Source organism: Annulohypoxylon maeteangense, assembly GCF_022496945.1.
Source record: "Annulohypoxylon maeteangense strain CBS 123835 unplaced genomic scaffold GGS22scaffold_6, whole genome shotgun sequence".
Lineage (NCBI taxonomy): Eukaryota > Fungi > Ascomycota > Sordariomycetes > Xylariales > Hypoxylaceae > Annulohypoxylon > Annulohypoxylon maeteangense.
This window is the reverse complement of record NW_025953253.1, coordinates 1,933,380-1,960,771: the sequence shown is the minus strand read 5'-3', so window position 1 is coordinate 1,960,771 and position 27,392 is coordinate 1,933,380. Positions and strand designations below refer to the sequence as shown.

At 48.2% G+C, this 27,392-nt stretch overlaps 10 protein-coding genes across 10 annotated transcripts; 5 read left to right on the top strand and 5 right to left on the bottom strand.

Annotated features, from left to right (window-relative positions):
- The first annotated feature begins 781 nt into the window (after nucleotides 1–781).
- On the top strand, nucleotides 782–2,545 carry GGS22DRAFT_160869 (uncharacterized protein). The gene is made up of 4 exons (XM_047961000.1): nucleotides 782–1,460; nucleotides 1,513–1,762; nucleotides 1,817–2,133; nucleotides 2,218–2,545. The coding sequence occupies exons 1-4, from the start codon at nucleotides 868–870 to the stop codon at nucleotides 2,405–2,407; spliced, it is 1,350 nt and encodes a 449-aa protein (XP_047820291.1). The 5' UTR covers nucleotides 782–867; the 3' UTR covers nucleotides 2,408–2,545.
- Nucleotides 2,546–2,628: 83 nt separating this feature from the next.
- Nucleotides 2,629–4,661, bottom strand: GGS22DRAFT_128983 (uncharacterized protein). The gene is made up of 2 exons (XM_047958412.1): nucleotides 3,935–4,661; nucleotides 2,629–3,870 (listed from the first exon to the last, which is right to left on the bottom strand). Exons 1-2 carry the CDS (start codon nucleotides 4,264–4,266, stop codon nucleotides 2,952–2,954), a joined length of 1,251 nt encoding a protein of 416 aa, XP_047820290.1. The 5' UTR covers nucleotides 4,267–4,661; the 3' UTR covers nucleotides 2,629–2,951.
- Nucleotides 4,662–6,233: 1,572 nt separating this feature from the next.
- Nucleotides 6,234–8,788, bottom strand: GGS22DRAFT_160863 (WD40 repeat-like protein). Its single transcript, XM_047960999.1, has 5 exons — nucleotides 7,979–8,788; nucleotides 7,786–7,921; nucleotides 7,075–7,733; nucleotides 6,873–7,019; nucleotides 6,234–6,729 (listed from the first exon to the last, which is right to left on the bottom strand). The coding sequence occupies exons 1-5, from the start codon at nucleotides 8,106–8,108 to the stop codon at nucleotides 6,704–6,706; spliced, it is 1,098 nt and encodes a 365-aa protein (XP_047820289.1). The 5' UTR covers nucleotides 8,109–8,788; the 3' UTR covers nucleotides 6,234–6,703.
- A 333-nt stretch (nucleotides 8,789–9,121) lies between these two features.
- Nucleotides 9,122–12,284, top strand: GGS22DRAFT_128953 (PFU-domain-containing protein). The gene is made up of 3 exons (XM_047958411.1): nucleotides 9,122–9,478; nucleotides 9,576–11,070; nucleotides 11,135–12,284. The coding sequence occupies exons 1-3, from the start codon at nucleotides 9,431–9,433 to the stop codon at nucleotides 11,932–11,934; spliced, it is 2,343 nt and encodes a 780-aa protein (XP_047820288.1). The 5' UTR covers nucleotides 9,122–9,430; the 3' UTR covers nucleotides 11,935–12,284.
- Nucleotides 12,285–12,623: 339 nt separating this feature from the next.
- On the bottom strand, nucleotides 12,624–14,512 carry GGS22DRAFT_160861 (uncharacterized protein). Its single transcript, XM_047960998.1, has 3 exons — nucleotides 13,737–14,512; nucleotides 13,313–13,641; nucleotides 12,624–13,254 (listed from the first exon to the last, which is right to left on the bottom strand). The coding sequence occupies exons 1-3, from the start codon at nucleotides 13,873–13,875 to the stop codon at nucleotides 13,012–13,014; spliced, it is 711 nt and encodes a 236-aa protein (XP_047820287.1). The 5' UTR covers nucleotides 13,876–14,512; the 3' UTR covers nucleotides 12,624–13,011.
- Nucleotides 14,513–15,640: 1,128 nt separating this feature from the next.
- GGS22DRAFT_128933 (uncharacterized protein) lies at nucleotides 15,641–16,819 on the top strand. Its single transcript, XM_047958410.1, has 4 exons — nucleotides 15,641–15,680; nucleotides 15,735–16,430; nucleotides 16,504–16,648; nucleotides 16,741–16,819. Exons 2-3 carry the CDS (start codon nucleotides 15,814–15,816, stop codon nucleotides 16,643–16,645), a joined length of 759 nt encoding a protein of 252 aa, XP_047820286.1. The 5' UTR covers nucleotides 15,641–15,680; nucleotides 15,735–15,813; the 3' UTR covers nucleotides 16,646–16,648; nucleotides 16,741–16,819.
- Nucleotides 16,820–17,286: 467 nt separating this feature from the next.
- GGS22DRAFT_160851 (uncharacterized protein) lies at nucleotides 17,287–19,305 on the bottom strand. The gene is made up of 2 exons (XM_047960996.1): nucleotides 18,204–19,305; nucleotides 17,287–18,067 (listed from the first exon to the last, which is right to left on the bottom strand). The coding sequence occupies exons 1-2, from the start codon at nucleotides 18,886–18,888 to the stop codon at nucleotides 17,448–17,450; spliced, it is 1,305 nt and encodes a 434-aa protein (XP_047820285.1). The 5' UTR covers nucleotides 18,889–19,305; the 3' UTR covers nucleotides 17,287–17,447.
- Nucleotides 19,306–20,045: 740 nt separating this feature from the next.
- GGS22DRAFT_128898 (uncharacterized protein) lies at nucleotides 20,046–21,552 on the top strand. Its single transcript, XM_047958408.1, has one exon. The coding sequence runs from the start codon at nucleotides 20,209–20,211 to the stop codon at nucleotides 21,457–21,459; it is 1,251 nt and encodes a 416-aa protein (XP_047820284.1). The 5' UTR covers nucleotides 20,046–20,208; the 3' UTR covers nucleotides 21,460–21,552.
- Nucleotides 21,553–21,742: 190 nt separating this feature from the next.
- On the top strand, nucleotides 21,743–24,295 carry GGS22DRAFT_128889 (WD40 repeat-like protein). The gene has a single exon (XM_047958407.1). The coding sequence runs from the start codon at nucleotides 21,983–21,985 to the stop codon at nucleotides 24,110–24,112; it is 2,130 nt and encodes a 709-aa protein (XP_047820283.1). The 5' UTR covers nucleotides 21,743–21,982; the 3' UTR covers nucleotides 24,113–24,295.
- Nucleotides 24,125–26,526, bottom strand: GGS22DRAFT_199734 (ferritin-like domain-containing protein). Its single transcript, XM_047966332.1, has 3 exons — nucleotides 26,071–26,526; nucleotides 25,140–25,910; nucleotides 24,125–25,082 (listed from the first exon to the last, which is right to left on the bottom strand). Exons 1-3 carry the CDS (start codon nucleotides 26,411–26,413, stop codon nucleotides 24,796–24,798), a joined length of 1,401 nt encoding a protein of 466 aa, XP_047820282.1. The 5' UTR covers nucleotides 26,414–26,526; the 3' UTR covers nucleotides 24,125–24,795.
- Between the last annotated feature and the right edge of the window lie 866 nt (nucleotides 26,527–27,392).

The following is a 27,392-nucleotide window of genomic DNA, read 5'->3' as shown; positions in this document are numbered from 1 at the left end:
CGGTCCAAGTGAAAAAATCTAGTCGACAGTCACTCTCAACACAAGAACCCTTCATAAACTGAGCGTACCTACTTCGTACCTATCAGCAACTCTCCTGCTGAATTCCCATAGGGTAAAGAGATTTCAAAGTATCGTTATCTACCTAGGTACCTAAGTAAGTCAAGAAACATATTAGTATGGTTAACGTGCTAGTTAAACCTTTAACATACCTAGGTAGGTCCTTAGGCTGTTGAAATTTCAAACCGAAAAACATCATTACGACATGCCATAGCTAGTTTGTTGCGAGATTTATCCTTAATGTGGGTATTTTACGTATATGGAATGATGATCATACCTTAACTCTCCTAGCTACCCACTTACCATGTTCACTTCATCAGTAATCCAGATATACGTTGAATAATCGCAGATTGCTTCATAATGATACTTACTTACTTAAGCAACCCCCGCTAAGATACCCCTAATCATTTATTAGTGGGTATACTTCCAGAGCATTCTTAACTACTCGGAATCATTCCAAGTCCGATGTGTATGCTAGGGGAAATATTTGTGCCGTGCAAGGTCCATAATAAACCCGGTAAAGCTATAAGGGTAGGCAGGATGATTCCCGACTCGGCGACGATTATGAACTGCCTGACAAATCCGTCTATTGGCAATGATTTTCCCTCCGGTTATGGCTTGCGAATATTCGAGAACACCTCTTGCGATCCTCAGGTTACGTACGACTATTTCGCAAGTGTTAATGGGTATTAAAATCGAGAGATTCTCTTGCCTACGGTAATATTTTCTTATACTTCATTGAATATCACTTACAGGTAGGTAAACACAACTTCTTCTGATCAACCTTCAACTTGAGAAGCCTCTATCACCATGCCACCGAAACGCTTCCACGGCGAGGATGTCGATCCAGAACCTCTAGGTCGTCCTTTAGCATTTAAATTTAGCGGTAGGACGGCTACGAACCGGTTCTTGAAGGCTTCGATGACCGAGCGTCTCTCGACGTGGGATGCCAAAGATCTTCCGAAACGTGGGGTACCTACCAAAGAGCTGATCAATGTGTATAAGAGATGGGGTGAGGGAGGGTTTGGTGTTATTTTAACAGGTAACACGATGTTTGAGTATGATCATCTTGAGGCTGCGGGCAATCCCATTATTCCCAGAGATGCGCCGTTCTCCGGTGAAAGATTCCAAGGCTTTGCAGACATAGCATCCCAAGCAAAGGCACACGGAAGCCTCGTCGTCTGCCAGTTGTCTCACCCAGGTCGTCAAGTCACTGCCGATATCCAGGAGCATCCTATCTCTGCCAGTGATGTTCACCTTGATCAAGTTATCATGGGTATGAGATTTACGAAGCCGAGAGCCATGGATAAGAAAGATATTCAGGACGTTATCGACGGGTTTGCCCATGCCGCAGAATATTGTTATAAAGCCGGCTTTGACGGGATTGAGTTGCATGGGGCGCAGTGAGTTAGCTCGTGTAATGATATTAAATTCAAGGGCTCACTAGGAATATAGCGGATATCTGTTAGCGCAGTACTTGTCCCCGACCACTAACAAGCGAACAGACGAGTATGGGGGCTCGCTCTTGAATCGCTCGCGTCTGATCTTCGAAGTCGCCGATGAGATTCGGAAGCGGGTTAACGACGAGAAGTTCATCGTTGGCATCAAGGTTAACAGCGTGGAGTTCCAGGAGAGCGGATTTAGTACCGATGATTGCAAAAGCCTTTGCGCCGCCCTCGAAGAACGCAATTTCGATTTCGTTGAGGTACGTCCGCCTAGTTTGATATGATGGGGGTTTGAAGCTGACAAGGTACTACAGTTATCTGGTGGGACGTACCAAGACCTCGCATTTGCTCACAGGCGGGAGTCTACCAAGAAGCGAGAGGCTTTTTTCCTGGAATTTGCCGAGAAGATTGTTCCGCTGTTAACTAAGACGAAAGTTTATGTCACTGGCGGATTTCGATCCGCGGATGCCATGGTGAATGCGCTCCAGACCGTGGACGGGATCGGATTGGCAAGGCCGGCATCTAACGAATTTGATCTGCCGAAGAAGATCTTAGATGGGAGTGTTAAAAGTGCTGTTGAATACTTCGACGAGCAAGAGTATGCCCTCACAAATTTGGCATCAGGCACACAGTATGTCTAGCAAAGTGGTTCCCATCTGTCTCCCGCGGGAGTCGAATTTATGATCTGTTGCAAATCGCTAACGAGATTATCTAGAATGCGACTAGTGGGAAATGATAATGAACCTCTAGACTTCACCCGAGACGATCATAGGGAACCATTCCTTAAATCCATGGAGAAATGGGTTCAGGAGATGAGTAAGAATGAAGATAACTCCAAGTTCGGATTTGTCGATGTCGAAGGTGTGAAATTACAACCATATGGAACTCCTTACGCGTCAAATTGACGTGTGTAGGTATACACCATAAAGGACTATTCTAGGTGCCTGCTATTTACCTGGATGTATTGATACGAGGTCTTTTAATGCGAAGTCAGAAGTGCTGTTCAAATTAGATGACATTGCTTACCATAGCTGCATAGGTACCTGCTAGGTGGGTGCCTATACAACATTATGTTTTAAATACAGGGGGCTAAGGCCTTATATTTTAGGGGTGTATGCCCTATTAAAACGCTAATGTTCCCTTTTCTCACCTAAATCTGAACTAGGTACCTATGCACGTAAGACAACCTTGGAAGTAACTGTCAAGTTTTGTGATGAATCAACTACCTACCTAGGTAGGTATATACTTATTCATCATGGGTAAACAGCGACGACACTTTAGCTAGTTACCCCAAGCCTTCCAAGGTTCTTTATCTACCACTCTAGGTAGGTTGGTAGGGTAAAATGCAAAATCAATCCACAGCGGCCCAGGATCACCTCCTTAAAACACCATCATCTAGCCATATGCACCGTTTCCCAGAATACGTAATTGATGAAACTGGCAAAGCTTTTATACTGACCAAACTTCCTTTCTCAATCTCCCAGTAAATATCCGCGACATATTTGACATCCAGCTATTCCTCACGCCATTCCCCGCTAGCTCTGCTGGGTTCTCTTTTGTGCCAAGCGGGTCTCCCGGTCCAAGTTCCGGGATAGGACCGTCGGTGCCTAATTCGGCATCTGGAAGTTTAGGTGGGAGGTTTCCACGGTCACGATGCGAGGGCATTGATCTACTAGACCATTTACCTAGGATAGCTTTAGCCCAGTGTCTGGGTTTGAAGGGGATGAAGGCCTCTATCTTTCCGGCGCGGTACCGACGATACCGACGAAATGATACGGTTGCCAGAAATCCGAGTATGATGACGATAAGAATTCCGGACAAAGCCATCGCTGCCGTATTTGTGCTTGAGGAAACGCCTGCGGAACTCCCTTCATTTACGCTAGGACTCGGATTGTTCTCACTGCCAGTGGTGGATGTGCTTCCTGTCAGGATAGGCGTCGCCGCATCCCGTTGACTAGATGGGGAGGATTGGGATGTGCTCATTGACACCTCTGTCCCGGTCGGTATAATAGGAGAGCTAATCCGTGGTACATCTGTTTCCGTTTCAGCCGGGATTGGTGTCGAGATAGATGTTGCCGAAGTTATTTGGCGTGTTGAATGAGCTGATGTGATTGTAGAGGTTATAGCTCCGGCTGTACTGAAACTCGACGAGTCACCGACCACGACGTTTTCTGAGGAGGCAACGATGACGACGTTGGCCGGCGAGTTAGGGTCCAAAGGGTCGGTTTGGAGACTGGAAAGGTCCTGTTGCCTCCAGCGGATCTGTATGGCTGGTCCTACGGTAGCGGAAGGTCTACTCCCCGAGCCTGTTTGAAATCCCCAGATGCCGCCTCGAAAGTCTGTTGTGTCTGATGTGCAGGCGAATCCACTGTACGAGGGACTTTGTATTAGTCATGATATCAGGAAAGGGGCTTAGAAGCTTTCCATTATACCTTGGAACGCAGTACATGGCGGTCTCCCCTGACGATGTTGGTGGGAATCCTTCACCAATTCTATCATCTTTGGCGGTGCAGCCCGCATAGAAGCCGCTAGGACATATCGCGGGCGAGTAGTAGCCGAAGCCCTTCTGGGAGATATTGTCGACCCAAGAGGGAGGATCGCATGAAGAAGGTCCTGTGGTAGGAAAGGCTGGATACTGCGATGGCACCTTTGTGCTTGTCAGCAGCCACGTAATTGGGCACGGCGGAGTGAAGACTGTTGTAAGTTCGGAAAGGCGTTCCCCAATTGCCGCCCGCTGCCTAGCAGTCGTTGTCGTCAACGACATTGGCGGCTTGTGTTGGGCAGTAGGAGATACAGAGGCTTCCGAGATTTATATGCTTAGGGTATGAGACCGAAAACAGACTCCCCGCGCCCTCAGCATCACCGCAAGGACATGTGAATAGTTGATGGGTAAGTAAGTTTACATGTGAGCGGGCGCATCTTGAATCATGTAGATCATCAGTCAGGTCCCGCGAGATGTCCGTCTGCAACTTGCCTTAATATTGTGCGGCTGACACCTCTTGCTTCCACAGTCACACATTGATTAGCCCCGGATCAGACCTGGAGCTCTACCATACGAAGGGTCCGGATTTAGTCGGCCACGATCCTCATTGGCTAAGTCGGGGCGAGAATTGCTTGCCGAGGGTTTTAATACCTATATGGGTGTCTCTTTAAAACACCATCAAAACGTGTTGGTGCCCCGCTTCACACATCTGGAACTCCCCCTGCATACCGCCCCTCATTCAGGGCTCGGTTTGTCTTGAAAGAGCGTTATCGCCTTTTGAAGAAGTTGTCGGCTACCAACCTGGGCGGCTCTCCTAAGATTTATTTCACTTTTGAGGCGGCAGAGAGTCTTCTGACTTCCGATACTCGTAGTAAGCATGGGCGTTCTGTGCCACGCATCGGTATCGATGATGTGGGAAGATGGGTGATGCGCCTTGCTTTGCGGCTGAATACTACTCAAGTAGCCTCCGTGCCCTTCGGGTTCTTGGGCGGCAGCTCCTTTTCTGTAGAATTGCGGAGGTACTCGGAAAAGGTGAGGCAAACCCATCCAGATAGATTCATGGGTATAATCCGCCAAGAGCTTTACCTGGTACCTAGCTACCTTCATGACGATTTTTGTAGGATCGGAACTAGCGACGCCAGTACCTAGGTAGTCTTTCCCTCTTGTCAAACATAACTCAACTGAAAGTTCCGTAACCCTTATGGAGTTCATTCCAGACCGTTTCTAGTTTTACAGTGCGTCAAGCCCTAAAAGGTGCTATATGTCTCAGGGCTTTTAGCGGCGAGGTGCGAACCAGTTACTCGTAGACGGTTGTGGCTGGTGGCGGTATTAAAATATATGGAAACCACTAAATCATTAAAACTTCCAAGGTTCCTATAGGTAATTATAGTGCGCTTTTGCAGCATAATTGAACTGAAAATTGTTGGTTGAACTATTACCTACCTACCTCGGTAGGTACTACATACTAGGTGGTAGGTAAGCGAATTGAACTGCAATCGTGCGATTGATAAATTAAGCTGTTATTTACATTATCAACTGGCCGACGGTATTACGGATAGTTGCTTACCTTCCAAGGGTTCTCTAAAGATGTCAGTTAATAAGTGCATACCTGGATGGTAGGGACGCGAAGTGATACCTATGGATGCACTATGGAGTCCATATGATAGAATGAGCAATCTCTCGGCCTATCAAATAAATAAACTTCAAGTAAGGAATTGGCCAGGCCAACGGTAGTAGAATGATTCTCAAATTAGAAATCATTGGGTGATAAGATCTACCCGTAGTCTACGTAGATCTGTTAGGATTGAGACACTGTTTGTTTTTGACCAACCAAGCCATCTTGCCCAAATATGCGTGTGGGGGTTATATAAGGAGAGACGGCGACAATGTTGTAAATACCGCCGAGTCCGATGCTATCAAGGCTACCACTCGGTATTTGCCCCCCTCAAAGGTTGTAAGCCTCCTTTGCCCAAGATCGTCATACCTTCAACGACATTGAACTTATCAACATGTTGAATCTAGCATCCATATATACTTGGTCTTGGATGACTATGGAGCTCTTTCCAAATCTACACCTATGTAGGTACCTACTAGGAACCTAGTAAGGCATAATAATTGTGGAATGAGTCGTACTTTCAATACGCTCACTGCTTAACCCTCCTGCACTTGCAATGTTAACTCGGAACGAACAAATAAATAGGCACCTCCCTGGTACCTAACCTAGCGGCTTTTTTCCTCTTGACAACTTACTTTGCGTGGCCAAAAGTTCACAGGCTAAGTTTCCAACCCTCGTCACAATTCTCAAATTATATAGCAGATCACAATGATCAAATTGCACCACTATGAGGTTACCTTTGCAGGCTCCTTCGACTTTATTATCGCATCTATGTCTCACTTCCAAGCAATATGGTGCAATAGTACAGTGATCCTCCACCTTGATGTTAGTTTTACACATCTAGCGACTATAAGACGATAAACACCCGGGTCAATATCATCTCGGACTACACGCCCCGTCTTTGACCCAAAACGTCTAAGCATGCTACTTGATCGAATCGTTTTCGGTAGGGGAGAAGACTCGGGCAACATCATGGCTCATTTAGAGGACGATGTTTTCCTTTCCAACGACGGAAAGTTGGAGTGGTTCCTTGGGGGGGTTGCTCGAAATGTCTTCGCCGTTCTTAGTCGAACCAGTTGAGGGCCTACGTTGAAGTGCGTTGCCCTATTCGACACTTCGTTCGGTCCCCACTATAACAAATAGAGTCAGTAATTGCTTATTTGCTTAGGTAGGGGATTGTTGGCTCATTTAATGCATGTCTCGAAAGTGACTAATTCCAAGGGAGCGGAAATGATACTAGAAAGGGGAACAAATAATTCTGGATGCTACATACTGTTCGCGCCTCCTCGCCAAAGGCCGTAGAACCCATCGCAATTCTTCCACATCTTGATAGTTCCGTCTTCCGACCCGGTCGCGTACAGCTTACCGTCCGGCGAGAAGGCCACCGACCAAACAGGTCCGTGGTGGCCCTTGTGGATATCTGCCCAAACTTATCAGCGATAGGATCAAATATTAGGTATGATGAGAGCACAAACCTATTTCTACATCGTCGTCCCATCGGTAAACTCTTGCCCACGTAGCAGGAATGTCTTCGCCGACAATGATCTTCCTACCCTTGGGGTCTAAGGCGACACTTGCCACCTTGTAGCTCATCTTGGTGCGCTTCAGTTCATTCATAGCACGGAGACCACCCCAAAAGTAGATAGACTTGCCAGCAGCTACGGCCAGAACCGGCAATCCCTCGCCGATATCTGTTTTGGATGTGTACTCAGGAGCCAGCGCGCAGAATTCGCATGATCCGATCTCGCCATCCAGAACTTCCTGCTTCACGACGCTTCGGCTAGGCAAGTCGAACCAGCGCAGGGTGTTGTCGGACGCGGTAATGAGAATGTTAGGATCCCTCGTCCAGACGATGAACTTGATAGAGGCAGTGTGAACTCCGGCCCCTATCTCAAAGGCGGAGGATGCCAAGATGGTGGACGGCACGACGGCGGCTTCTGCGCCGTTACCATTCGTTGCGGCATCGGTGTTGGAAGCGGGCTTCATCTCAGTGAGGTCGAAGATGCGAAGCTTCTTCTCCATACCACCAGTAGCGACGAGATCGGAATTGTCCGGCGGATACGCGACGGCGCGAACGATATGATCGTGCTGCAGAGTGAACAGAAGCTCGCCGGTGTGGGTGTCCCATATCTTTCTATCAATACAGTTTAGCTGGTGCTTAGGCGTTGAGGGGGACAAACACCCACGCGGTGAAATCCGCAGAGGCCGTGGCAGCGGTAGCTGCGTCGGGGCTAAGTCTGGCTTGCCAAACAGCGCCTTTATGCCCGATGAAGGTACCGATCCAGTCTCCGGTTTGACCGTCGCGAAGCATGGGGTTGCCGTCTGAATGAGACGCTTGTTAGCATGTTTGCTAGTGGTATCGAAAGAATAGGTACGCACCTTTACATGCTGAGATTAAGTAATACACGTCGTCTTTCTCAAGCGGCGAAAAACTGATATGTGGAACTGGACGGGAGTGGCCGTGACAGGTAAGCGGGACATATTGACGAGAGGCTTCGGTGGCAGCCATTGTAAGAATCGATTATTACGAATATGCTCGAAAACAAAGCTTCTCAAAACCTAGCGTGGAGCTGAAACTAAAAGGCTCAGATCTGAACTTCAGAATGGAAAATAGTCGGAATAAACGTTTACACCGTAATAGAGTTGTCGAGGCGTCGGGGCTCGCGTGCACTTCAGTCGAAGGGCGATGATAAGAGTCGAGTGTTCGAAAGGGTAACGCGCCAGTAGGCAAGGATGAGTATACGGCTGTATAGTTGTCGGCGATGAATGAGATGCGCCGCAAAATGTACTAGGTAGCTAAGAAAAACGAATGCGACAACCACGTGAGGATGCCGACGGAGAGACTAATGAAGAGAAAGACGGGTGTTCGTGACTAATCGTAACGGGTCGTGACGTTTAATTTGGAATCGCATTCATGAAAGGGAGGAGGAATGGGGAATGGAGAATAGTAATTGGGTCGCCGCGAGTCGTGTTTAGATCGGTACCTTTTGAATTCTAGCTACGTCCAAATTGAACTGAAGTGGATGATTAGAGTCCAAGGAACAAAGTGATCGAAGTCGTAAGGTCCTAATTAAGAAAGAGAGACTAGGGAGACAAGGAGGAGGGGAGGGGGTTGTTGAAGTTACGAGAGGTTAAAAAAGGAAAGGAAAAATGTGTTGAAGTTGGCGTTGAAGGGTTTGGGGTTTGGCATGCAGAATGGATTGGATTAAAGATTCAATTAACGAGCCTCATCGACGCGACGGCTAGTTAAGTGGGTCTAAGCCTAGATCCGTTGCCCAGTGTAAGATAAGGTGGGGGCATATGTACATAGATAAGTACATACCTACCTAGTAGATATATGTACAATACCTAGTACCTTCAAACGTGCCACAGGTGATATTACAGATGTACCTACTTGGTCAAAATTACGTATATCTATACATGATCAAGTAATCCATTGATGCCGTCATGCTCAGCTAGGAATTCTAAATTAGAAGTCTCAGCCCAAAATCCCCCACCTACCCACCTGCGTTAGTTTTACTTACCTACTACCTAGGTACCAACCTGCCAGCCTACTAACCTTTTATACTAGATGTTTCTATGGTGGGCAGGTACATACCTCCACCAAACGTCAAACATTGGATATAACTACCTGTATATGAAGGTTTCCTCCACATTCATCCTTTTTATTTGTCTATTGCCAATTACTTAGTAAGTTTGTTGGATCTACATGGTTCATAAATACCTACTCCCGGATCAAAGTCCGTGAAATCAGTCTCCCGATCCCAAAAAGCAACCGTATCGCAACTTAGAAGAAAGCTCCGGTAGTCGCGGTAGTCATCCGGCCACAAAATGGCTGACTTCAAGCTATCCGCGCAGCTTGTCGGACACAATGCTGATGTACGAGCTCATCGCTTATTTTCCCTTTCCCTCTCCATCTTTAACTTAATAGTTAAATAAGTTAGTGCTTCTTACTGATACCCTCCCTTCTCTATAGGTTCGGCATGTCTGCTTCCCCGCTCCAGATCTCATACTCTCCGCGGCCAGAGACTGTACTGTTCGCGCTTGGAAGCGAACTTCCACCTCCCCCCCAACTTTTGAGTCGACTGTCGCCACCAAAGGTACCGAATTTTACAACAGTTTAACATACTTGTCCCCCTCGCCCGACTACCCCGACGGCCTAGTCGTATCTGCCGGCTCCGATACCATTATCGACGTCAGGAAACCCACCTCAGCTCCTAATGACAATGCCGAGCGTCTATTGATTGGTCACGCTAGAAATATCTGCGCATTGGCCGTTATACCAGGCTGTCATTATCTAGTGTCAGGTAGTTGGGACAAGACTGCGAGGATATGGAACCTTCAGAAGTGGGAATTGGAGGCTATTCTAAGCGGACATGAGGAAGCGGTATGGGATGTTTTGCCTTTAGACAAGAACACTATCGTAACTGCCTCCGCCGACAAGAACATCCGCATCTACGACGTTCGTACTGCCGTGGCTGCCGAGATCCAACCCAAAAGTACCATCTACACTTCCGACGTCGTTCGAGCTCTGTGTCAGGTTCCGCCCGGCCACCCTAGCGGCGCCGACTTTGCCAGCGCTAGCAACGACGGGGTTATCCGTCTATGGAAGTTAAACGGTCAACAAGTTGGGGAGTTACGTGGCCACGAGAGCTTCATATATTCCCTCGCTGCCCTACCTTCTGGTGAATTGGTCAGTTCGGGGGAAGATCGAACTGTCCGCATATGGCGAGGCTCCGACTGTCTCCAGACCATCACCCATCCCGCTATTTCTGTATGGTCCGTCTCGGTGTGCTCTGAAAGCGGAGATATCGTGACAGGTACTAGCGACGGCGTTGCTCGCGTCTTTTCTCGCAGCCGGGAGCGCCTGGCCAGTCCTGATACCATAGCTCATTTCGACGAATCTGTAAGGTCGTCTTCGATACCGCAGCAACAGGTTGGGAGCGTCAACAAGGAAAAGCTTCCGGGTCCTGACTTCCTAAAGAATAAATCGGGCACCAAAGAAGGCCAAGTGCAGATGATTAGAGAAGAGGACAGTTCGGTGACGGCACACCAGTGGTCGATGAGCCAGCAGCAGTGGGTCAACGTCGGTACCGTTGTAGATGCGGTTGGCAGTAGCGGGCGCAAGGTTGAGTATAATGGCCAGTCCTATGATTACGTCTTCGACGTCGCCATTGAGGAAGGTCAGCCCTCCCTGAAGCTACCATACAACTTATCCGAGAATCCCTATACCCGAGCCCAGAAATTCATCGACGATAACGAGCTTTCGCAAAACTTCCTTGATCAGGTTGCCCAGTTCATCATTTCTAATACGCAAGGCGCCACGATTGGCCAGGATATCGAGAATGGGGGAGGATCCGGCCCATACGGCACCGAGTCAAGATATCGACCAGGTGATGACTCTAGCGCATCTAGCAGTAAGGCTCTACCACAGCGCGAGTATCTGGATATCACAGCTGCCAAATATGATCGTAAGTATCAGTGAAAATGTGACCATCTCCTAATACAACGGTAGTTCTAACTCTAATTACGTAGCTATCTTTAAGAAGATACTCAGCATCAATTCTGGCCTCGAGGCGGCGGGACGCAAGGACCATTCCCTCAACCCACCGGCGCAAGGAATCTTAGCTACTGTGAAGCAGAGACTGGAAACGAATCAACCAGTGGGGGACGAGGCCTCCATCAACTTAGTGGCCATGATGTGTACACGGTGGGACTACTCCGACAGGCTCGCGCCTCTCGATCTTTTGCGCTGCATCGCGACTTCTTCCGGCGCTGCTAAATTCAAGTCATCCGACTTTGGTAGTTTGGCGCAGATAGCCATATCAGCCGCACTTGAAGGAGTCTTATCCGACGGGCAGCCTAACGAGCACCACGTCATGATGGCAGCCCGCACGATCGCCAATCTCTTCGGGTCTACCGAAGGCCGGAAACTTCTTGGGCAGTCTTCAGAAGGGCTGGCGACTGTTTCTTTCATTGATCGAGTGCTAGGTATTGGTGGTCAGCCCGCGATCGGACCTTTCAATCGCAATTTGCAGGTTGCCTTGACCACAGTGATGGTAAATTTCGGTGTTCTAGCATCCAGAGAACCGGGAAAGGTACCGAGCAACGTACAGGTTCGCCTACTAACAGCGCTGGCATGGATTCTTCAGAAACAGACCGAAGGGGAGGTCATATTTCGAGCGCTAGTAGCCGCTGGCACTCTTATCACCGTGATCGGCAAGTACGCACCCGAGGCAAGAAGTATGTCATCGTCTATAGCATCGAGTAAAGATCGCGTCTCCGAGCCGCGTGTGAAGCAGATGGCTGATGAATGTTTATCGCTATTGAAATGATTTCACACCGGAATTACTACCTGCGAAGCCCATCCTAAACCCATCTATCGAATAGGGCGTTGATATTTCTGATACACGTTTATACGTGGTCCCTCATGCTGCAAGGAGTCGGGGTTGAGCATCCCCCTTGGTAACGACCAATGGGGGCTTTGTAGTTAACTCTGGTGAGACAGAGCGGTGGTGGCCAAAAAAAAGTAATTCAATTGCATTTATATAATGCTGAAAATGATTACCTATCTATCTACGGCTCGATGTTATGAAGACGTGTTATTTAGTACTTCAGCTTCAGCTTCACTGACAATTAGTAGTAATGTGTACCTAGGCATTAACGAATCACTTCCGTAACAGAGACTTCAGATCAAAAAGTAGCGTTCTCGCGAGTCTGTACCCCAACGTATAGGTACCAGTCCAGTGCCTACCTAGATACCTAGGTAGGTACCTATAGTAAAATTAGATATGATTTCTGTACCAGGCAGGTCATAGAATTGCACATGCTCAACTTAATATTCGAGAAGATCAAGTTTCACGGTGTTTACCTATACCCCAATGCTGGCGCCTACTCTAACATGGATGTCACGCCATTGATATTGACATCCGTGGTACATAACTCCCTAAACAGCCAACCCTGACGCACCTTGAGGTGCAAATCTACCTACATGGGCCATTTATGTAATAATCACTGTGAGACATAATAAGAATCTTGTAGAATTTTTTCGTTCATAATATCTGAGGAACAATATCTACCTGGTGATCCCCAAGATACCTAGTGTTAGAGATGATATGGAATCTCAGTCCGAGAGAGAGAAGGGGTATAGCTAGGTACCTAAGTAGGTAGGTAGGTACCTGATATCAAATCCGCACATCCTTTCTCCCTTGTAATTATAGAGCCTCGCTGGCATTGGGAGACTTACCCACAGCCATTGAAAAAAAAAAAAAGTTTCATCCCTCCGCTCCGTGCGCCGGTTTAAGATGCCAAATGGTATAGATACAAAAGGTTAAAATGAAGAAAATCCGCTCGTCTCACTTCTTAGCCCATCTCTATATTGAGTAGTACTCAACCCATTCACTAGGTAATATTTACAGTAAGAACCAGAGAGAGCATGCAGCCAAGGGTAAATAACCCAGCCAGCTCCACGCAGAAGAGCTCCGGTAGAGAAACCTAGAGGCGCTGCTGGTGGTCATATTGGCAGCAGCGCCTATCTCTTGAGTCGTGATTGTATAGATCTCGGCGAAGCCGAGGTCGGTGCTATTAAAGCAATTAGATTCGTTTACTTTGGCGATCTTCTCGTCACCGGGTGCAGCAAATGTGATATCAGCACACTATAGGAGACAAGTCAGCTTTCACATCTTCATCCAAGCTCGGAACGCCAAAATTTACCGAGAAAAGGGCAGCTCCGTGCTGCGCTATTTCGACGACCTGCAGCGTCGCGTTGTCACCGGGGTTGAAAGACATGTTCGCGGGCAGTGGTACCTGTGGCAGACAGACGGTCCCGGGATACGGACCCTTCGAAGGGCCGAGAAGCTGAAAAGGTGCGATCATAGGAAATGACATATTTTCCGGCCCTCCATCCGGCCCGGTGGTGCCGAAGCCTAAGTTGATATATAAGAATGCCGTCTGATGCCCTTGGAACCAACCCGGCTGGAACGCGACAGCGCCACCCGTAGTGGGCCAATACGTCCTATTCGTCGTCAGTGGAATACCGCCGCCTACAATAATCGTGTTAGTCACTGTGACAGTCATCATGATTTTAAACGGTACCTAGTATTCAGAGATGATGTATATATCAAAAGAGATTACTCACATGGATAGGTCCACTGCATGCCGTATGGCCACGAAGAGTTCGTGATGAGGTTGTCTCCTCTCCATCCTGGGTAGGTGATGACTGTATGGGCCGACGCTAAGGTTGATGCGAGCACGGCTAATAATACTGATGACAGCATCGTGGTAGATTTTATACTCCTTCGATAAAGACAACAGGTGATACGAGAAATTACACGCAAGCCCCTCTCGTCGCACAGCGACTAACAATCAAGAATAAACCCTCCAAATTTTCTAAATGGTACCGACTTCTCGCGCAGGCGGGTGAGATGAAAGCTCGCGACAGGAGTTGGCGAGTGTATTAATCGACGTGGTGAGTGCCGTCTTTTTGTAACGCGGCTGCCAGGGATCCACCTTCGTATAGAATATCACAGCGCTCGTTTCTAGCTCGACTGTCTTCCTAATCACGTTGTTGGCGGCACTAACGACAAATCGATATCGGCCTTGCGATATGTATCTGTCCAGTATGGGAATATGGTTCTGGCGTCGGCGATGGAGAAAAGATGAAAAGAGGATCGGGAAGAAGTTGTAGGGCAGAAGGAGCGCATTATTACTGACGGGCGGAAGCAACAACTGCAAGGACTTTCCGGTTCTTGTTCAAGCACCTGCATTACATGGCCAATACCATCGATCGCTCATCATGGCCCCCCGCTCCAGAAATCAAGGGTCAGGAGAGACGGGCGGCATTTTGGGTCGGGCAGTCCAGTGAGAAGGGCTGGACGATGTGCACGACGTGCAGCTCCAAGAGCTCGTCCCCTGTCAACCGATCGAGCAGAGCCAATAGGATGGGTTCAAAGAGACAGAGCGAGTCGCTCATTCAATGTAGGAACGAAGGTGATTTGTCTAACATAGCCAATAGAATCGATCGACAGTAGGGGGGAACCAGGATCGCTTTAGCAAGGGCTTCTTTCTCCAAAGAGACCTATGGTTGGTGAGAAAAGAATAGACCGGTACTGCGTATGACAGGGATCAGGGAGGCTATCAGGAGCAAGCAACCAATCACGATGATCAATGTAAGCGCCGATTAAAAGCCCACTTCGGGAAGCACCAAGATTTTTGGCATCGGGACCCCAACCTATCGCATATGTATTATCCAGGGACTATTTTTGGGCGACTGTGAGCAACCAACACGATTTCCTGACCATCTACATACATAGAAACCCATCGGTCGATGAATTGTAATAATCTTACCATCCTGCCATCCCATTTCGGGGGCCGCTTGTGCTACCTTAAGCCGCATCGTGGCGGCGTCTAAGCTGGTATGTTTTTCGGAAATAATAGGTGTATTATGTTGGCTGCTTGACATATCTAGTAGAGTGTTCTACATGTCTCTTAAATAGGTCCCATGCGGAGAAATTGACCGACGGTAGGAGAACGAGGCCTTGGCTTCCTATGAATTTCATCATAGGACATATTCAATGGCCGAAACAAATTCCAAATCCCCAAATTACTTCAGCGGTATTCGGGTATAATGTCAATCTAAGGACAGGATGTCATTTTCGAATTCAAAAAAAAAATGAGGCTTTTATTTCACAAACACACCTACACATCCACACACCTACTATGTATCTCTTAATAATTATAGCAACGGCTCATCTAGTAAATGAAGGGGAAAAAACTAAAAGGCTCTTAACTAATAAATCAAGAATTAGATCTTTACTTACTAGGTACCTAGGTGCTAGCTAGGTAGCTAGGTTAACAAAAAAACTTTAATGACGGCGATAATCACGTGCGCTATAGGGCCTAGGTCAGTACTATGTAGTATATTTGCGGGTATGGTACAGTGGATGGGAGACAGTGCGAGATGCTATAAGGATATCGTAGGTTTTAAGTTAATAACTATCTCTGTATTAGTAGGTAGGTACCTAGGTATGCAGTGCTACATCTAAATTCTCATCTTTAGCAAAACAATCTTTCTTCATACATAGTAAGAGAGGTTATGTCCTTGGGATTCGCTACAGCTTACAATCTGATACTGTAGGTGCATAGGTAATACCGCTACAGGCGTCGATCAAGCCATCTACCTGTGGCCAAGTGCCAACCTTTTCTTTGTCTCAATCATGGCCCCGGCAGCTGGAGCGCAAGGGGTGGAGGCTGGTGATGAATGGATCAAAGTTCGCCGCAAAGGACGCCGCATAAAATCCCATCACCCTGTACTTCCGCCATCTAATACCAGCAACAGCGGCCCTAAGCAACGCCCGTCATCCCTGTCTGTTTCTGACGTCGAGAGGGAACATCGGCATATTAGGGATCAGTGGAGAGCATCAACCGGCTGCCGTCGACTGCGGGATGTTGTCGCGTCTTGCGATTGCGGCTCTGCTATTACCGACGCAATATGCTTCGGCCTAGGGTCTTTCGATCCCGAAGATGGCTCCTGGGAGAACAAACGACGGGCTCATATACAATTATCCGCTTTCTTATACATGGTTGAGCAATTGCAATGCGACAAGAGGGTCCCGATCCGCTGTCTATTCCAAGAACCAATTTTCAACTCCGTGGATGAAGCGTTCATTCGTAGTCTAGGCTACGAGGTCGTCTATTCGCCGAATGGGTTCGAACAAGTTAGCACGTCGACGCTGGTGTTCGGTATTCATCTATATAGAGATATATATGCGCACGCTCTTGCTAACAATTTGCCTGCCGTGTTTGTTGGGACTCCTCGGGAGGTCTGGGAAGAGTAAGTATGCATCCTTGCCGCCTCCTGGTCAGCTGCACTTGTCTGGCTTTATATTCTAGCTGACATTTTACAGATGCCGCGCCTCCGATATTCCAGATTGGGACCGATTAAAGGAGCTGGATGACCGATGCGATAAAGTTGAGTTTCCCGAAGATTCAGGCTACACAACATTTTCGAGTACTGTCATCCACTGGAGACGACAAAGTGGTACATGATATGTGAGTCGCTCAGATGTCGTCGTTGATATCTCAACACACCCAAGCTATACTACCTTTCGGCTCATGTATCTGTGCTACTGATCATTTGTCAGACCCTATAAATTATGGTTAGGTACCTACCTAGATACCTACTGTTCCAATCCCAATTCGAGAATACCGCACCCAAAACGTTTGTAATACAATAAAGCAGCATAATATTGCCTTTATTGTACGGGTGATTACCTACCTACCATGTATGCATGCGATTGATGCATGACTGAAACTCTATTATACCCGCGGCTTAAGGTCTTGCAGTTTCCTCTCAGAAGCTTCATCGTCTCCCTGGAAGAATTATGTACATACCTAGTTTTGCAAATCTCCAACATACTTATAAACGCCTCTCTCATTTTGTCTGTGTGTACTGCAACACCAACACGAAGCGACACTTGCCATTCCTTGATTGATCACAAGCAGGGGGCTACCATTACATATCGATCAACGGTGGGGATTTTAACTGATCATTACACTATTTCTTGTAGATCTGTCGTATGAACCCCCACCTACTATCTCTCCTTGCTGACTAGCAAGCGACCGTTCCACTACCCTGTACAGCAGCTAAAGGCCGTTCTTATGTCAAAGTATCGAAGATTCGACATGTAGGTAGGTAGGTAGGTAGGTAGGTAGGTAGGTAGGTAGTTATACAGCTACAAGTGCGACGTCTTCTGTTTGCTAGAGAACTGTGGGTCGAACGGAGGTGACATTGTTCGGTCGCGATCCGAACTAGCTTGAGCTAGACTAGACGGGGATTTGCATTTATTTATTAATATGTCGTATCCTTTCTTGCCTGTTCTGTGACCTCCGCAATCCACGCCCCGTGCTCCTTGGCAAGCTTGATTGGGTCGTTCATCTCGAAAAAATAGTCAAACGGCATGTCGTCTGTGAGCGACCCTGACTCCTGGTCTCCCGCACCATGGGAACTCTTGCCGCCTACATGCTGTATGAGGACTGGGGTGACCGCCCATCGCAGACCGTCGTGGTTGTTGGCCCAGTCTTCGAGAAACGTATCGACGGCGGCATGGTTATCTTGTGTATCGCGGTATAATGGAAGCAGGTGATCGATAACCTGGCGTTGCGGAAATACGAGTCCCTGCGCGCAGCAGCCATATTGGTGCATTAGATGGATACCGGGAGCTTTTGGCATCATGCAGTTGCGGCCGGCAGCGAAAAACAGACCGATCAGCATGGGCGTGCACACCCCGCAGAGGACAAATATGACCGAAGTCGTAAGAACCTTTCGTGGCACGGCGAAGAGCCAGCGAAAGGCTACCATTATCGAAACTTCGACAATTAAGACTGCTACGCTCGATTCGACATAAAGTGGCCATTCTTCGCTGTTCCAACCGAGGAGTCGACCGTCATAGAAGACGCGTAAGTAGAGAACTGCGCGGGAAAGAGTAAGGTTAGCAAGACTGGCTTGGTGAGCATGAGAATGATGCATGAGAATGATGCTTATGGAACGAGAACGAGAACGTGAACAAGAAGAGCAAGAAAATTTCAAGAAATGCAATCGGCATACAACTATCTCGTCCAAGCTCTCGAGTTTTCCTCGAGGCAATCGCCAGGGCGCCGAGAGCGCGGTGATACCATCCATCTAAAGCGATCACATCGTCCTCCAAGGTCATAGTATAGCTAGGGTTGACCTTGGCGCATTCGTCTAGTAGGACGGAATAGTCGATCTTTTGTTTTCGAGCATGAGCCTCGTAATTTCCGTCGATCTCAAGTTGGCGCACGATATCGATGGTGTTAGACTCGCTGGGGTAGGTCGGGAGGCTGTCAGCCATATTGAGGAGCCATGGTTGGCGGAAGTCTTCGTGCTCGGATTGGTTGGTATGGGCGAGGAAGACGACAAGAAAGATGCGCTGGCGCTCGAAGTCATCTAAACCTTCAAGTATGGATCCGAGGGTTTCTTTAAGATAAGAGAACCCATGTCGACTTACAGAGGCGATGCCAACACACAGATCGGGGTTGGTCGAGTTAGCCCACCTAGTCACCGCACGCGAGGTTGCTAGATTACTGAATTTATGAGCTTGCGCCTTGCGGAAAGAAGAATACGTCAAAACGCGAGCGGATTCAGGCCTGAAAAAGACCGAAGACGGGTCACGATAACACTTAGACCGCAAGTAAACGACGGTTATGGCGTAACACAGAAGGAAGCCTAGGAAAAACGACACGATGCCGCGATTCCGAATAGTGGCAAGCATCTGGAAATTCCTAGATCACGCTCGGAAATCCGCAATGCCCTCTTGTCGGGTTGGTGGTAGAAGGTAGACGGTCGTACTGATAAGCGAGAGTGGCAAGAGAAAGGATGGAGGTAGCATACCGACCGGGTCTAGCTAGGTAGTCATCCTCCGGATCGCAGCACGTTCTCTCATATGCGACACCGCGAGATAGACGAGACGGATGAGGCGGGCTGCCAGGTAAGCAGGTGGAATGTTACTGTACTATACCTATCTTACGCTTGATCCACTTAGAAGTTTTAAGAGGTCTTGGAAAAGCCTTGGATCTCAGTCTAGTCTATAATGGGCTTGACTTTTTTTCTATTTTTTTTATATCTCCCAGACTCCTAAACCAATAGTTTTAAGTTATGAGCGAATCCTACACCAAAATAAAATATTAAGTAGGTACGTACGGCACATAAAGTCTTGTTAGGTAGTAGATAGGCATGCCTAGAAATGTTGGTTCAACTTTACTGGAGTCTTTGACCTGTCGGCGCTCTCTGCTCGTTCCCGCATTCCAATTTCCACATCTTTAGGTGGATACCTATTAGTACCTGTACAGTAGGCTGCTAGGTTAAATACAGTCAAGCCCAAGCCTCCCCATATCTAGGACCCTCACTGTGGCTGTGTGGCTGTGTGACGAATAAATAATCCAGTACTGCCTTCAAAACTAGATGTTTACATTCAATTAGAAGTAGGTAGCTACTCAGTAATTATCAATTTCTGTAGGTATTTTACTTAATAGAAACTTTATAATCTCTTAGGTACCCTAGGATTGCCTTACACAATTTTTTATGTTGAAAAAAAATATGAATGTATTTCCAACTACTCACAAGCTATGATATACTGGATATATTGAAGGCATTTCTTACTCCCGTACCTCCAGCGCTACGAGTCAAAATGATCATGTATCAGGCTTTATTGTTTGTTGCTTTCATGGACTCGCCAATGGATAAAGGATAATGTATCACGAACCGGATCCGAAATAAAGCTTTCACCTCGGCCTTTGACATATGCGTATATAACACATCGGATTCAGCGAAGTACAAAGAAAGCGTGTCTATCGATATATTATTTTTCATCTTCACAAACATCTTTGTTTATTAACATGGATATCAGTAGTCTATGTAATTGTAATCTTCATTGGGGATTTATAGCCTGCCTTATTCAGATAGGGGCATCATAGCTAGTAACGTTAGCAAAGGCGTTGAATCAACCTACTAGATACCCAGGAAATCATAACTTCACTATCTTTTACCATAACTATTTCTCTGAAGAGCAGAATAGGAAAAAAGGTGTCCAAGAATGCATTATTCTGTTGGACACGTCTTGTGTGGGACTCGAGGAGGCGGGTTAGGTGAATGTAGAGTCCGTCATATAGGGCCTAATAGGCCAGAAGAGATCCCCCAACCGCCGAATGATTGGCCAGACATCAGGGGTCTCAGTCAGCTTCAGGCCAGCCGCGAGACATGGCTAAACGGCGACGCTATTGAGTTGTCCATGAAGTCTTACCACGAAGATCTCCCGACACAGACGCGGAATATCATTCACCTAGTGGATACAAGCATCGCAGGCATCTTCGATAGAGACGAGAGAGGGATAAATAATCTTCTAAAGGGGCGCTACGATAGGTTCTTCAGACGTTTTACGCAAACAGAATACACCATATGGCCGTGTAATTTTAACGACATCCACTGGGAGTTGGCGGTGATACATAAAGGCCGATCAGATCCTAACAGTGACAAGTGGGACCAGATTCTTCAGGTAGCCGTCATCGACCATTGGAAAGACGATAATTACAAGCAACGCAATGATATTATCGCGAATAGGTTACGGAGGATTTTTACGAGGATCGGATTCACGATCGCAGCTGCTTGCGAACGCGTCGTATGGCCTCCTTGGCAAAAGGATAGTTGGAGTTGTGGGCTCCGCGCGTTTTGGACGGCGAAACAGATGATGGACCGCATCAACGATGGTGTAGCGAGAAATACGGGATATGATGAACAACTCTGGGCTCCCTTGAATCCGTGGTTTAATCCTGACCAAGTGCGGTGGGAGATGATTGGTCTTAACGCATATGAAGCTGTTAAGGGCATGAACTATAAAGCAAGGGTCGCTGTCGAACTGGTTGGTCGCGTGCTGAACAGCTCGGGGAAACTGCGGGATGCTGGAGATGTAATGCGACCGCCTCCTCGCGGCAGCCGGGGCTCTCCGGACAAAGATCATGATTCGAAGAAACCACCCGAAGGACCAGACGAGGGAGACGACAGTGGTGATAGCGATGACGATATCATCGAGATACCTCCCGAAGTATTTAAAAAACGAGCCGTTGCCATACCCGTCCCTAACGAACGGAGAGTGGCGCCGTCATGGCCTATCAAGCAAGGCGATCGAGGAACCGGTCGAAGAGGAGAAAGGAATAATTCTGTTTGGCCAAGGTCAAACGCAGGCAATCCGCCGGTACAGAGCACTTCAAACTCCGGAAGACCTGCCGTTCTCGCGGCGAAAAGGGACCAATTCCGAGTACGAGATCGGAAGTTCCGGGGACGTAAATAAGACTATTCTAATTTCAACCACGGTATGATATTTGAGATTTGGCGGGAATGAGCTGAGTGCTAGAAATGGAGTTCTAAGAGTGGCGAATGTACCTATGTATCTAAGAAATAAGGTTTATTTTAATATCTTATTTTATGCAATAATGTTTCCGATCTAGAGGAGTATCGCATTAGACCGTAGTATTGCTAAATGAGCTATGAGCTACCTGGTATTCTTGAATTTTGAATAATATTGGCGCGTACCTACCGGTAGGTTAACTTTGTAACTTTGTAACTTTAGTCTTTTTTTACTTCTTTGTCTTCTTGTCTTCTTATTTCCCCGTCACATCTTACCCAGCCTCTTTGGCCATCTTATCTTACCCTCCTGAAAAGGATACATCTCTACCGCTACTAAAATACAAATACTTCTATTCTAATTCGATTGCGGACTAATCGAGAAAGGGCGTGTCTGCGGGATGACAAAGCGAGGACGGAGTCTCGTTGCACTTCGCCCTAATTAACAATAGCATCTAATAGTATTTACGATGGACGATTTCGACCGAGATTCCAATGCGAGTTCGGACAACGAACATGAAGACGATCTCATGATTCACGACGCGGAAGCTGATGGCGATGTTGATGTCGATGGCGAGGATGAAAATGAGAATGCCGATCACGATGAGGACGACAATGAGAACGAGAACGAGGAGGAGGAGGAAGATGATGCGGATCAACATGAGCACGAGGATGAAGAGGACACCCAAGACCTCCGACAACCGAACGGTTTATCCAATCCGGCCGTCACTCGAATGTCAGCTACCCCGGGCCCTCTCGCAACCCCCAAGTGGACGCCGAGGGTTCGCCCGGAAGTGCTTACCGCGCCAACTTACGATATTGTCCCAACAATGGCAGCACCTATGGCTACTAGCATAAACGCGATAGCTATCACCCCAGATCTCCGGTACTGGATGACTGGCGGAAGCGACGGGTACATCAGGAAATACGACGGGCCGGCTACGATTAATGGCAAGACCCTCCTAACCGTGGCACAGAGGCATCCTTTCGTTGACTCGGTCACTAAGGCTGGGGTCTTGATGTCGTACTGGGAAAATGCGGAGTCCGCTCCTGTGCGGCAGGAAGACCAAGTCCTTAGTCCCGTCTACAGCCTCGCAGTCCACTCCCAGGCCTTATGGCTCCTGTCCGGTCTCGAGAGCGGCGGGATCAACCTCCAAAGCGTTCGCCACGACGAGGGAAAGAGAATCACCTGCCTGAAGAAGCACACAAATGCGGTTAGCGTGCTGACCCTCTCCCCGGATGAGAAGAGCGTGCTTAGTGGTAGTTGGGACAAGAACATCTTTGACTGGGACCTGAATACGGGGCAGGTGAAGCGCCAGTTCGACGGCAGTGGCGGGCAGATTTCCGCTATCGAGATCCGTCCGATGGGAGGGGTGCCGATCCCCCCCGAAGCTAGCGAGGAGGATATCGCAAGCGATACGCTTTTCACCAACAACTCCCATCCCGGTGCGGACGGCGACCTGCAGCTAGAGTTGGATGGAGGATTCGGCACTGGTCTAAATAATAGCATGAATGGTACCGGCATTAATGGGGTGGCTGGTCAGACATCCCACGGAAGAGATGGCGCAATTGATGCCCAGGGGAGTCCAGCGCATGACAGCCTTTTTGGTGGTAGCCCTACGGGTGGCTCCGATCTTTTTGGCGACAACGACGGGATGGGCGCCTTTGGGGGTGACGACGACAATGAATTCTCCCGAGCTATGATGCAAGACTCGGCCCAAGATGCCAGTGTTGCGATGGGCGACTTCGACATGTCCGGTCCGACTTTTGAACCTGACACAGGTCAGGTGCCAGCTGCCCAGCCTCTTCCGGATACGAATCAGCCAGACCCTACTCTGTTTGGAGATAATGCGCTCAACTCTTTCGGGACCGATGCTAGCCATGACCCGTCGTCTTTACCTACTCTTCCCGACTTCCCGCTTCCTTCGGCAGGCGACCATCCGTTCCCATCACACCCGGCGGGTGTGCTACAGTCGGCGATTCCCGGACCCCAGGGATTAGCACCTCAGTCACCTTCGACTGTCTTCGCCGCGCCGGCGCCGATACATTACGATATGGCTCAAACTTCAGATAGCACATTTCTTTCGGCATCTATCCACGGGACGCTACGGGTTTGGGACCGGCGGATGCCAAACCCGGTAGCGCGTATCGATAACAAGCCTGGTATTCCTCCTTGGTGCATGGGCGCATGCTGGAGTCCGGATGGTAATTGGATCTACGCCGGTCGGAGAAACGGCACGGTGGAAGAATTTAGCGTACAGAGGGCAAGGGGAGGGCGTGTGGGCTGGCAAGCAGAGCGTGTTTTTAAATTCCCTGGAGGCAGCGGTCCAGTCAGCTGCGTTCGGTCTATGGCCAATGGACGTCACCTAGTCTGTGCGTCCCACGACATTCTTCGACTCTACGATCTTCGTTCGGGGCACTCTTCTAAGCATTCGCCGCCGCCTTTTTTGATTATTCCTGGCCCACCACGTGCTGGCGTCATATCCAGCCTTTATATTGACCCTTCTAGCCGCTTCATGCTCTCGGCCGCGGGGAACCGTGGCTGGGAAGGGACTACTACCGAGGTGCTTATTGGATACGAAATAAATGTGCCTGCGTAGCGGTTGCAATTGACACTGATGACGGCTAGGCACTTTTAGTATTGCACGCTTGGTCTTGTGGGACTTTGGTATCTATGCATATTTTAACAATGCATTTAAATACGATGGCTGCCAGTGACGTATTCATTGGGAGAATTACTCCGGCAACGATCGAATCGAGGTATCTCTTTATTTGATTTGAAGGCTCGTTTGGAAAGAAAAAGATACCCATAGGTGGTTTGGAAACGGCGTAAAGGTGCTCATCGTTTTAAGTGGGTTTACAACGTGATAATCACGAGGAAGCATCAATCGAATCGACCAGAAACGCGAAATTTATCAATGTCCTTTATTCTCTCTATGCTGAACAAAGGTATTGTGATGCATACTTACATACGACAAAATAGGAAGTACTCTAGCATCACGATTACTAGCATCGACACGATATGATTATCACACATATTGCGAACATCAATTTTACGTGATTGGCATTCCACGGGCCGTGGTGTGCCGCTATCTTTCCCTAGCACGTCCTGTGTGCACACTCTAATTGCTACAGAGATGCAGATGCTGCGAGACCAGCACACACTATGATTTTTCTCTAGAACTATCCAATACCCAATTATACTCCCACGTCTCATATTCTCACGTCCACTTTGGCTGTTTGGGGGATGTTCTGTAGCATATAAATTATGAGAGTCCTACTTTCAGCCGGCCTGGTAGATGGCCAGTGCATTAACGTGTGGGTTAATCAGTGAAAGGTTGAACGGTGTCACATAGAGATCTAGGTCCGTGATGGCCAAGAAGATGGTGCCGTTAACGGCAGGGTCGCCCTCATAAGTAGTAGTATTTGGCTGGAATGTGTACGCTGCATTATCTCCAGTGCAATGCAAAGCAGTATACGTCACATTGAGCTGAGAGACCCAAGCAGCGAACTTAGCTGTGCCGGCATTCGTGCTGGTGAAATAACTATTGTTAGGACCGGTGCGGTACCCTGACGGCAATGTCAGAAAATTCCCAATGGGATCATCTCGAGCAGGGGAAAATTAACCTGGGGAGTCCCAACTGAGGAAAACTTGGCGGCCTGGGTACGACAACGGGACAGCTCTGTCGTGAGTGATTGCTGGGTTGCAATTTTCACCGATTGTGGCGTTCAAGCAGCTCTCGGAAGCTGATATGTCCGTGGTGCTGAGCGAGTTTGCGTATGCGCTTGCCGTTTCGTTCCAGACGTAGGATCCATTGATACGAGCCGGGTTGGGCTGATTCAATATTCGCAGAGGAGGGAAGTTTTGCCAGATGAGGCGAGTTTGATTGTATGGGCATGACGATATATATGGGGCCAAGAGAGTCCATGCCCACGACTGAGGTATGCCGATCTCGAACCATAGTGGCATCGGAAAGAGGCCCTCGAACTGACGAAAGATCATCTGCTGCCGTGATTCCGTGGTGATGGATTGCAAAAGTATCTGTGCCGTTTCCCGGGAATCTAGATGGTTTATAAATCCTAAAACGCCAGACTCTCCCCATCTCGTCAGCTTCTGGTTGAAGTCGATGAACTCTCGGACATCCGAAACTGGATAGTTGTAGGCACACTGTACCGGCGCTTCCGGACCGAGCATGTTCGACAAAGCAGTCGCGTGGCCAACCTCCTGGTCAGCCATGAACTCAATGAGGTATCGATCTTCGGCGCCCAATCCGACAGCTTCGAAGTCGTCGACAGAGAATTGAGCCAATCCCCAATGAAACAAATCCAATTCAATGTATTCTTGATATAATGCCAGAGCAACGGATTCGTAGTCAAAGTCGCTGATTACCCGGTACACTACAGTGCCGGGAGTCATTATCGTCTCTTTAGAACCAGCGGCGAATGGTCGGGAGCCTTCGCTCATGTCATAGAAGTAGGAGAGAAGCTCCCGTCGACAACGGGACACCCCTCCTGCGACACGCTAAAAAGAGGAATAATTACTCTGGATGATACTTACCTGGTTCGGATCCGTTGGTACCTAGCCCACCCCCCGGGGTATAAGGCGCGGGCTCTTCTTCGTGAAGCTGTCCGTCCGCTGGGTATTCTAACTTGTACGGCTCCGGCGGACTGGCGGCGATGGTCGCTAGAGAGACATCGGTAGATAACGCGCCCGTGCTAGCCGCCGATGGACCCGTGTATCTACCGTGAGAAGTCACGTCTGTGATAGGAACGACGGGAACCGTAGTAGCTACGTCGGAGGAGTAAGTTGTGGTTGCGTCGGACACGAAAGGGAAAGCAAGGGAACGCCGTATTACGAGCGCCAGGACGTTGATACCCGTTAGGATTGCTAGATATACCATGTTTGCTGCTTAAGTACTAGGTAGGTAGGTAATATGATGGTCTGAAAGTCCACACATTCGAATACCGAGGTAGATATCCAGGAAGAGAAGCATCAAGCCAGACATCATCTCCCTATAAACAATCTATCCACGTCATTTATTAGGCGCTCTCATAATTTTAGTTTTAATATCGTGGAAACCTAAGGTCATGTACCACGATGATTTCGTCACGAATCGTAACACTTGATCTACAAAGGGTGCAATTTTGCATGACACATTCATCATCAAGAGACCGGCCCGTACTAAAGATGAATCTAACCCCTTACCTACCTTCTATACTGCGTCGGTGTAAATAGCCAATAAATCTACTCTAGCCCTACAGAACTCTCTCGCGACTAAGGCGACTAGCGGGATCTAGGGATTCCGCATATCCACCTAGTAGGTAGGTAGGTAGATGGGGTTGATAGCGACGATTACTGTCGGTTGTATCCAACCCAGACTATACTTACGCGCCAGAGAAGCGCCGACGTGCTTCGTATCATAATCATCGAACTTTGATATGTGATCTAAACGTATATATTCGAACGCTATACCATGGATGGCCTATACTAGTTGTTGGGTCTTGTCTCGAGCTTTGACGTAGATAGTGATGACGTCGTTTATGGCGGAGCCTGCTCCGAGACGGGTGGTCGTTATTAAGCCAATGTCCAGCAATCGGTAAGAGACTTCCAGGTATTAGAGTTTACTAGGTAATACATCATCATATGTTTCCGGAAATTCTGGTTTCGTATACCTAGGTAACTAAGGTATCTGCTATCTGCTATTAGCTAGAGCCTAGCATAGGTACCTAGAAACTCATATAGCTTTAGGTAAGCTTGTGAATCAGTGGTAGCGCAGTCAGATTGCCAATTAGGGTGGGATTATCATTATCAGCCACCCACACCCATCAACATCATTATCGTGAGTGGGGCACACGGGTGGTTGCATACCTACCAGGTAC

What these genes read in the sequence shown, in the direction of transcription:
- GGS22DRAFT_128983 (XM_047958412.1), bottom strand. Translation starts at nt 4,266, where the DNA reads ATGTCGTTGACGACAACGACTGCTAGGCAGCGGGCGGCAATTGGGGAA. An exon ending in GCCATGTACTGCGTTCCAAG is followed by an intron (nt 3,871 to 3,934) that starts GTATAATGGAAA and finishes TCCCTCGTACAG; the next exon opens with TGGATTCGCCTGCACATCAG.
- GGS22DRAFT_199734 (XM_047966332.1), bottom strand. Translation starts at nt 26,413, where the DNA reads ATGGTATATCTAGCAATCCTAACGGGTATCAACGTCCTGGCGCTCGTA. An exon ending in TACCAACGGATCCGAACCAG is followed by an intron (nt 25,911 to 26,070) that starts GTAAGTATCATC and finishes CCGGCACTGTAG; the next exon opens with TGTACCGGGTAATCAGCGAC. An exon ending in CCTCAGTTGGGACTCCCCAG is followed by an intron (nt 25,083 to 25,139) that starts GTTAATTTTCCC and finishes CATTGCCGTCAG; the next exon opens with GGTACCGCACCGGTCCTAAC.
- GGS22DRAFT_128933 (XM_047958410.1), top strand. Translation starts at nt 15,814, where the DNA reads ATGGCCCCGGCAGCTGGAGCGCAAGGGGTGGAGGCTGGTGATGAATGG. An exon ending in CCTCGGGAGGTCTGGGAAGA is followed by an intron (nt 16,431 to 16,503) that starts GTAAGTATGCAT and finishes GACATTTTACAG; the next exon opens with ATGCCGCGCCTCCGATATTC.
- GGS22DRAFT_160861 (XM_047960998.1), bottom strand. Translation starts at nt 13,875, where the DNA reads ATGCTGTCATCAGTATTATTAGCCGTGCTCGCATCAACCTTAGCGTCG. An exon ending in CATGCAGTGGACCTATCCAT is followed by an intron (nt 13,642 to 13,736) that starts GTGAGTAATCTC and finishes CGATTATTGTAG; the next exon opens with GCGGCGGTATTCCACTGACG. An exon ending in ACGGAGCTGCCCTTTTCTCG is followed by an intron (nt 13,255 to 13,312) that starts GTAAATTTTGGC and finishes TGTCTCCTATAG; the next exon opens with TGTGCTGATATCACATTTGC.
- GGS22DRAFT_160863 (XM_047960999.1), bottom strand. Translation starts at nt 8,108, where the DNA reads ATGGCTGCCACCGAAGCCTCTCGTCAATATGTCCCGCTTACCTGTCAC. An exon ending in CTTAATCTCAGCATGTAAAG is followed by an intron (nt 7,922 to 7,978) that starts GTGCGTACCTAT and finishes CGTCTCATTCAG; the next exon opens with ACGGCAACCCCATGCTTCGC. An exon ending in TTGGCGAGGAGGCGCGAACA is followed by an intron (nt 6,730 to 6,872) that starts GTATGTAGCATC and finishes TATTTGTTATAG; the next exon opens with TGGGGACCGAACGAAGTGTC.
- GGS22DRAFT_128898 (XM_047958408.1), top strand. Translation starts at nt 20,209, where the DNA reads ATGCATTATTCTGTTGGACACGTCTTGTGTGGGACTCGAGGAGGCGGG.
- GGS22DRAFT_128889 (XM_047958407.1), top strand. Translation starts at nt 21,983, where the DNA reads ATGGACGATTTCGACCGAGATTCCAATGCGAGTTCGGACAACGAACAT.
- GGS22DRAFT_160869 (XM_047961000.1), top strand. Translation starts at nt 868, where the DNA reads ATGCCACCGAAACGCTTCCACGGCGAGGATGTCGATCCAGAACCTCTA. An exon ending in ATTGAGTTGCATGGGGCGCA is followed by an intron (nt 1,461 to 1,512) that starts GTGAGTTAGCTC and finishes CTAGGAATATAG; the next exon opens with CGGATATCTGTTAGCGCAGT. An exon ending in GCAATTTCGATTTCGTTGAG is followed by an intron (nt 1,763 to 1,816) that starts GTACGTCCGCCT and finishes AAGGTACTACAG; the next exon opens with TTATCTGGTGGGACGTACCA.
- GGS22DRAFT_128953 (XM_047958411.1), top strand. Translation starts at nt 9,431, where the DNA reads ATGGCTGACTTCAAGCTATCCGCGCAGCTTGTCGGACACAATGCTGAT. An exon ending in TTGTCGGACACAATGCTGAT is followed by an intron (nt 9,479 to 9,575) that starts GTACGAGCTCAT and finishes CCTTCTCTATAG; the next exon opens with GTTCGGCATGTCTGCTTCCC. An exon ending in CACAGCTGCCAAATATGATC is followed by an intron (nt 11,071 to 11,134) that starts GTAAGTATCAGT and finishes CTAATTACGTAG; the next exon opens with CTATCTTTAAGAAGATACTC.
- GGS22DRAFT_160851 (XM_047960996.1), bottom strand. Translation starts at nt 18,888, where the DNA reads ATGCTTGCCACTATTCGGAATCGCGGCATCGTGTCGTTTTTCCTAGGC. An exon ending in AGAGCTTGGACGAGATAGTT is followed by an intron (nt 18,068 to 18,203) that starts GTATGCCGATTG and finishes TTTCCCGCGCAG; the next exon opens with TTCTCTACTTACGCGTCTTC.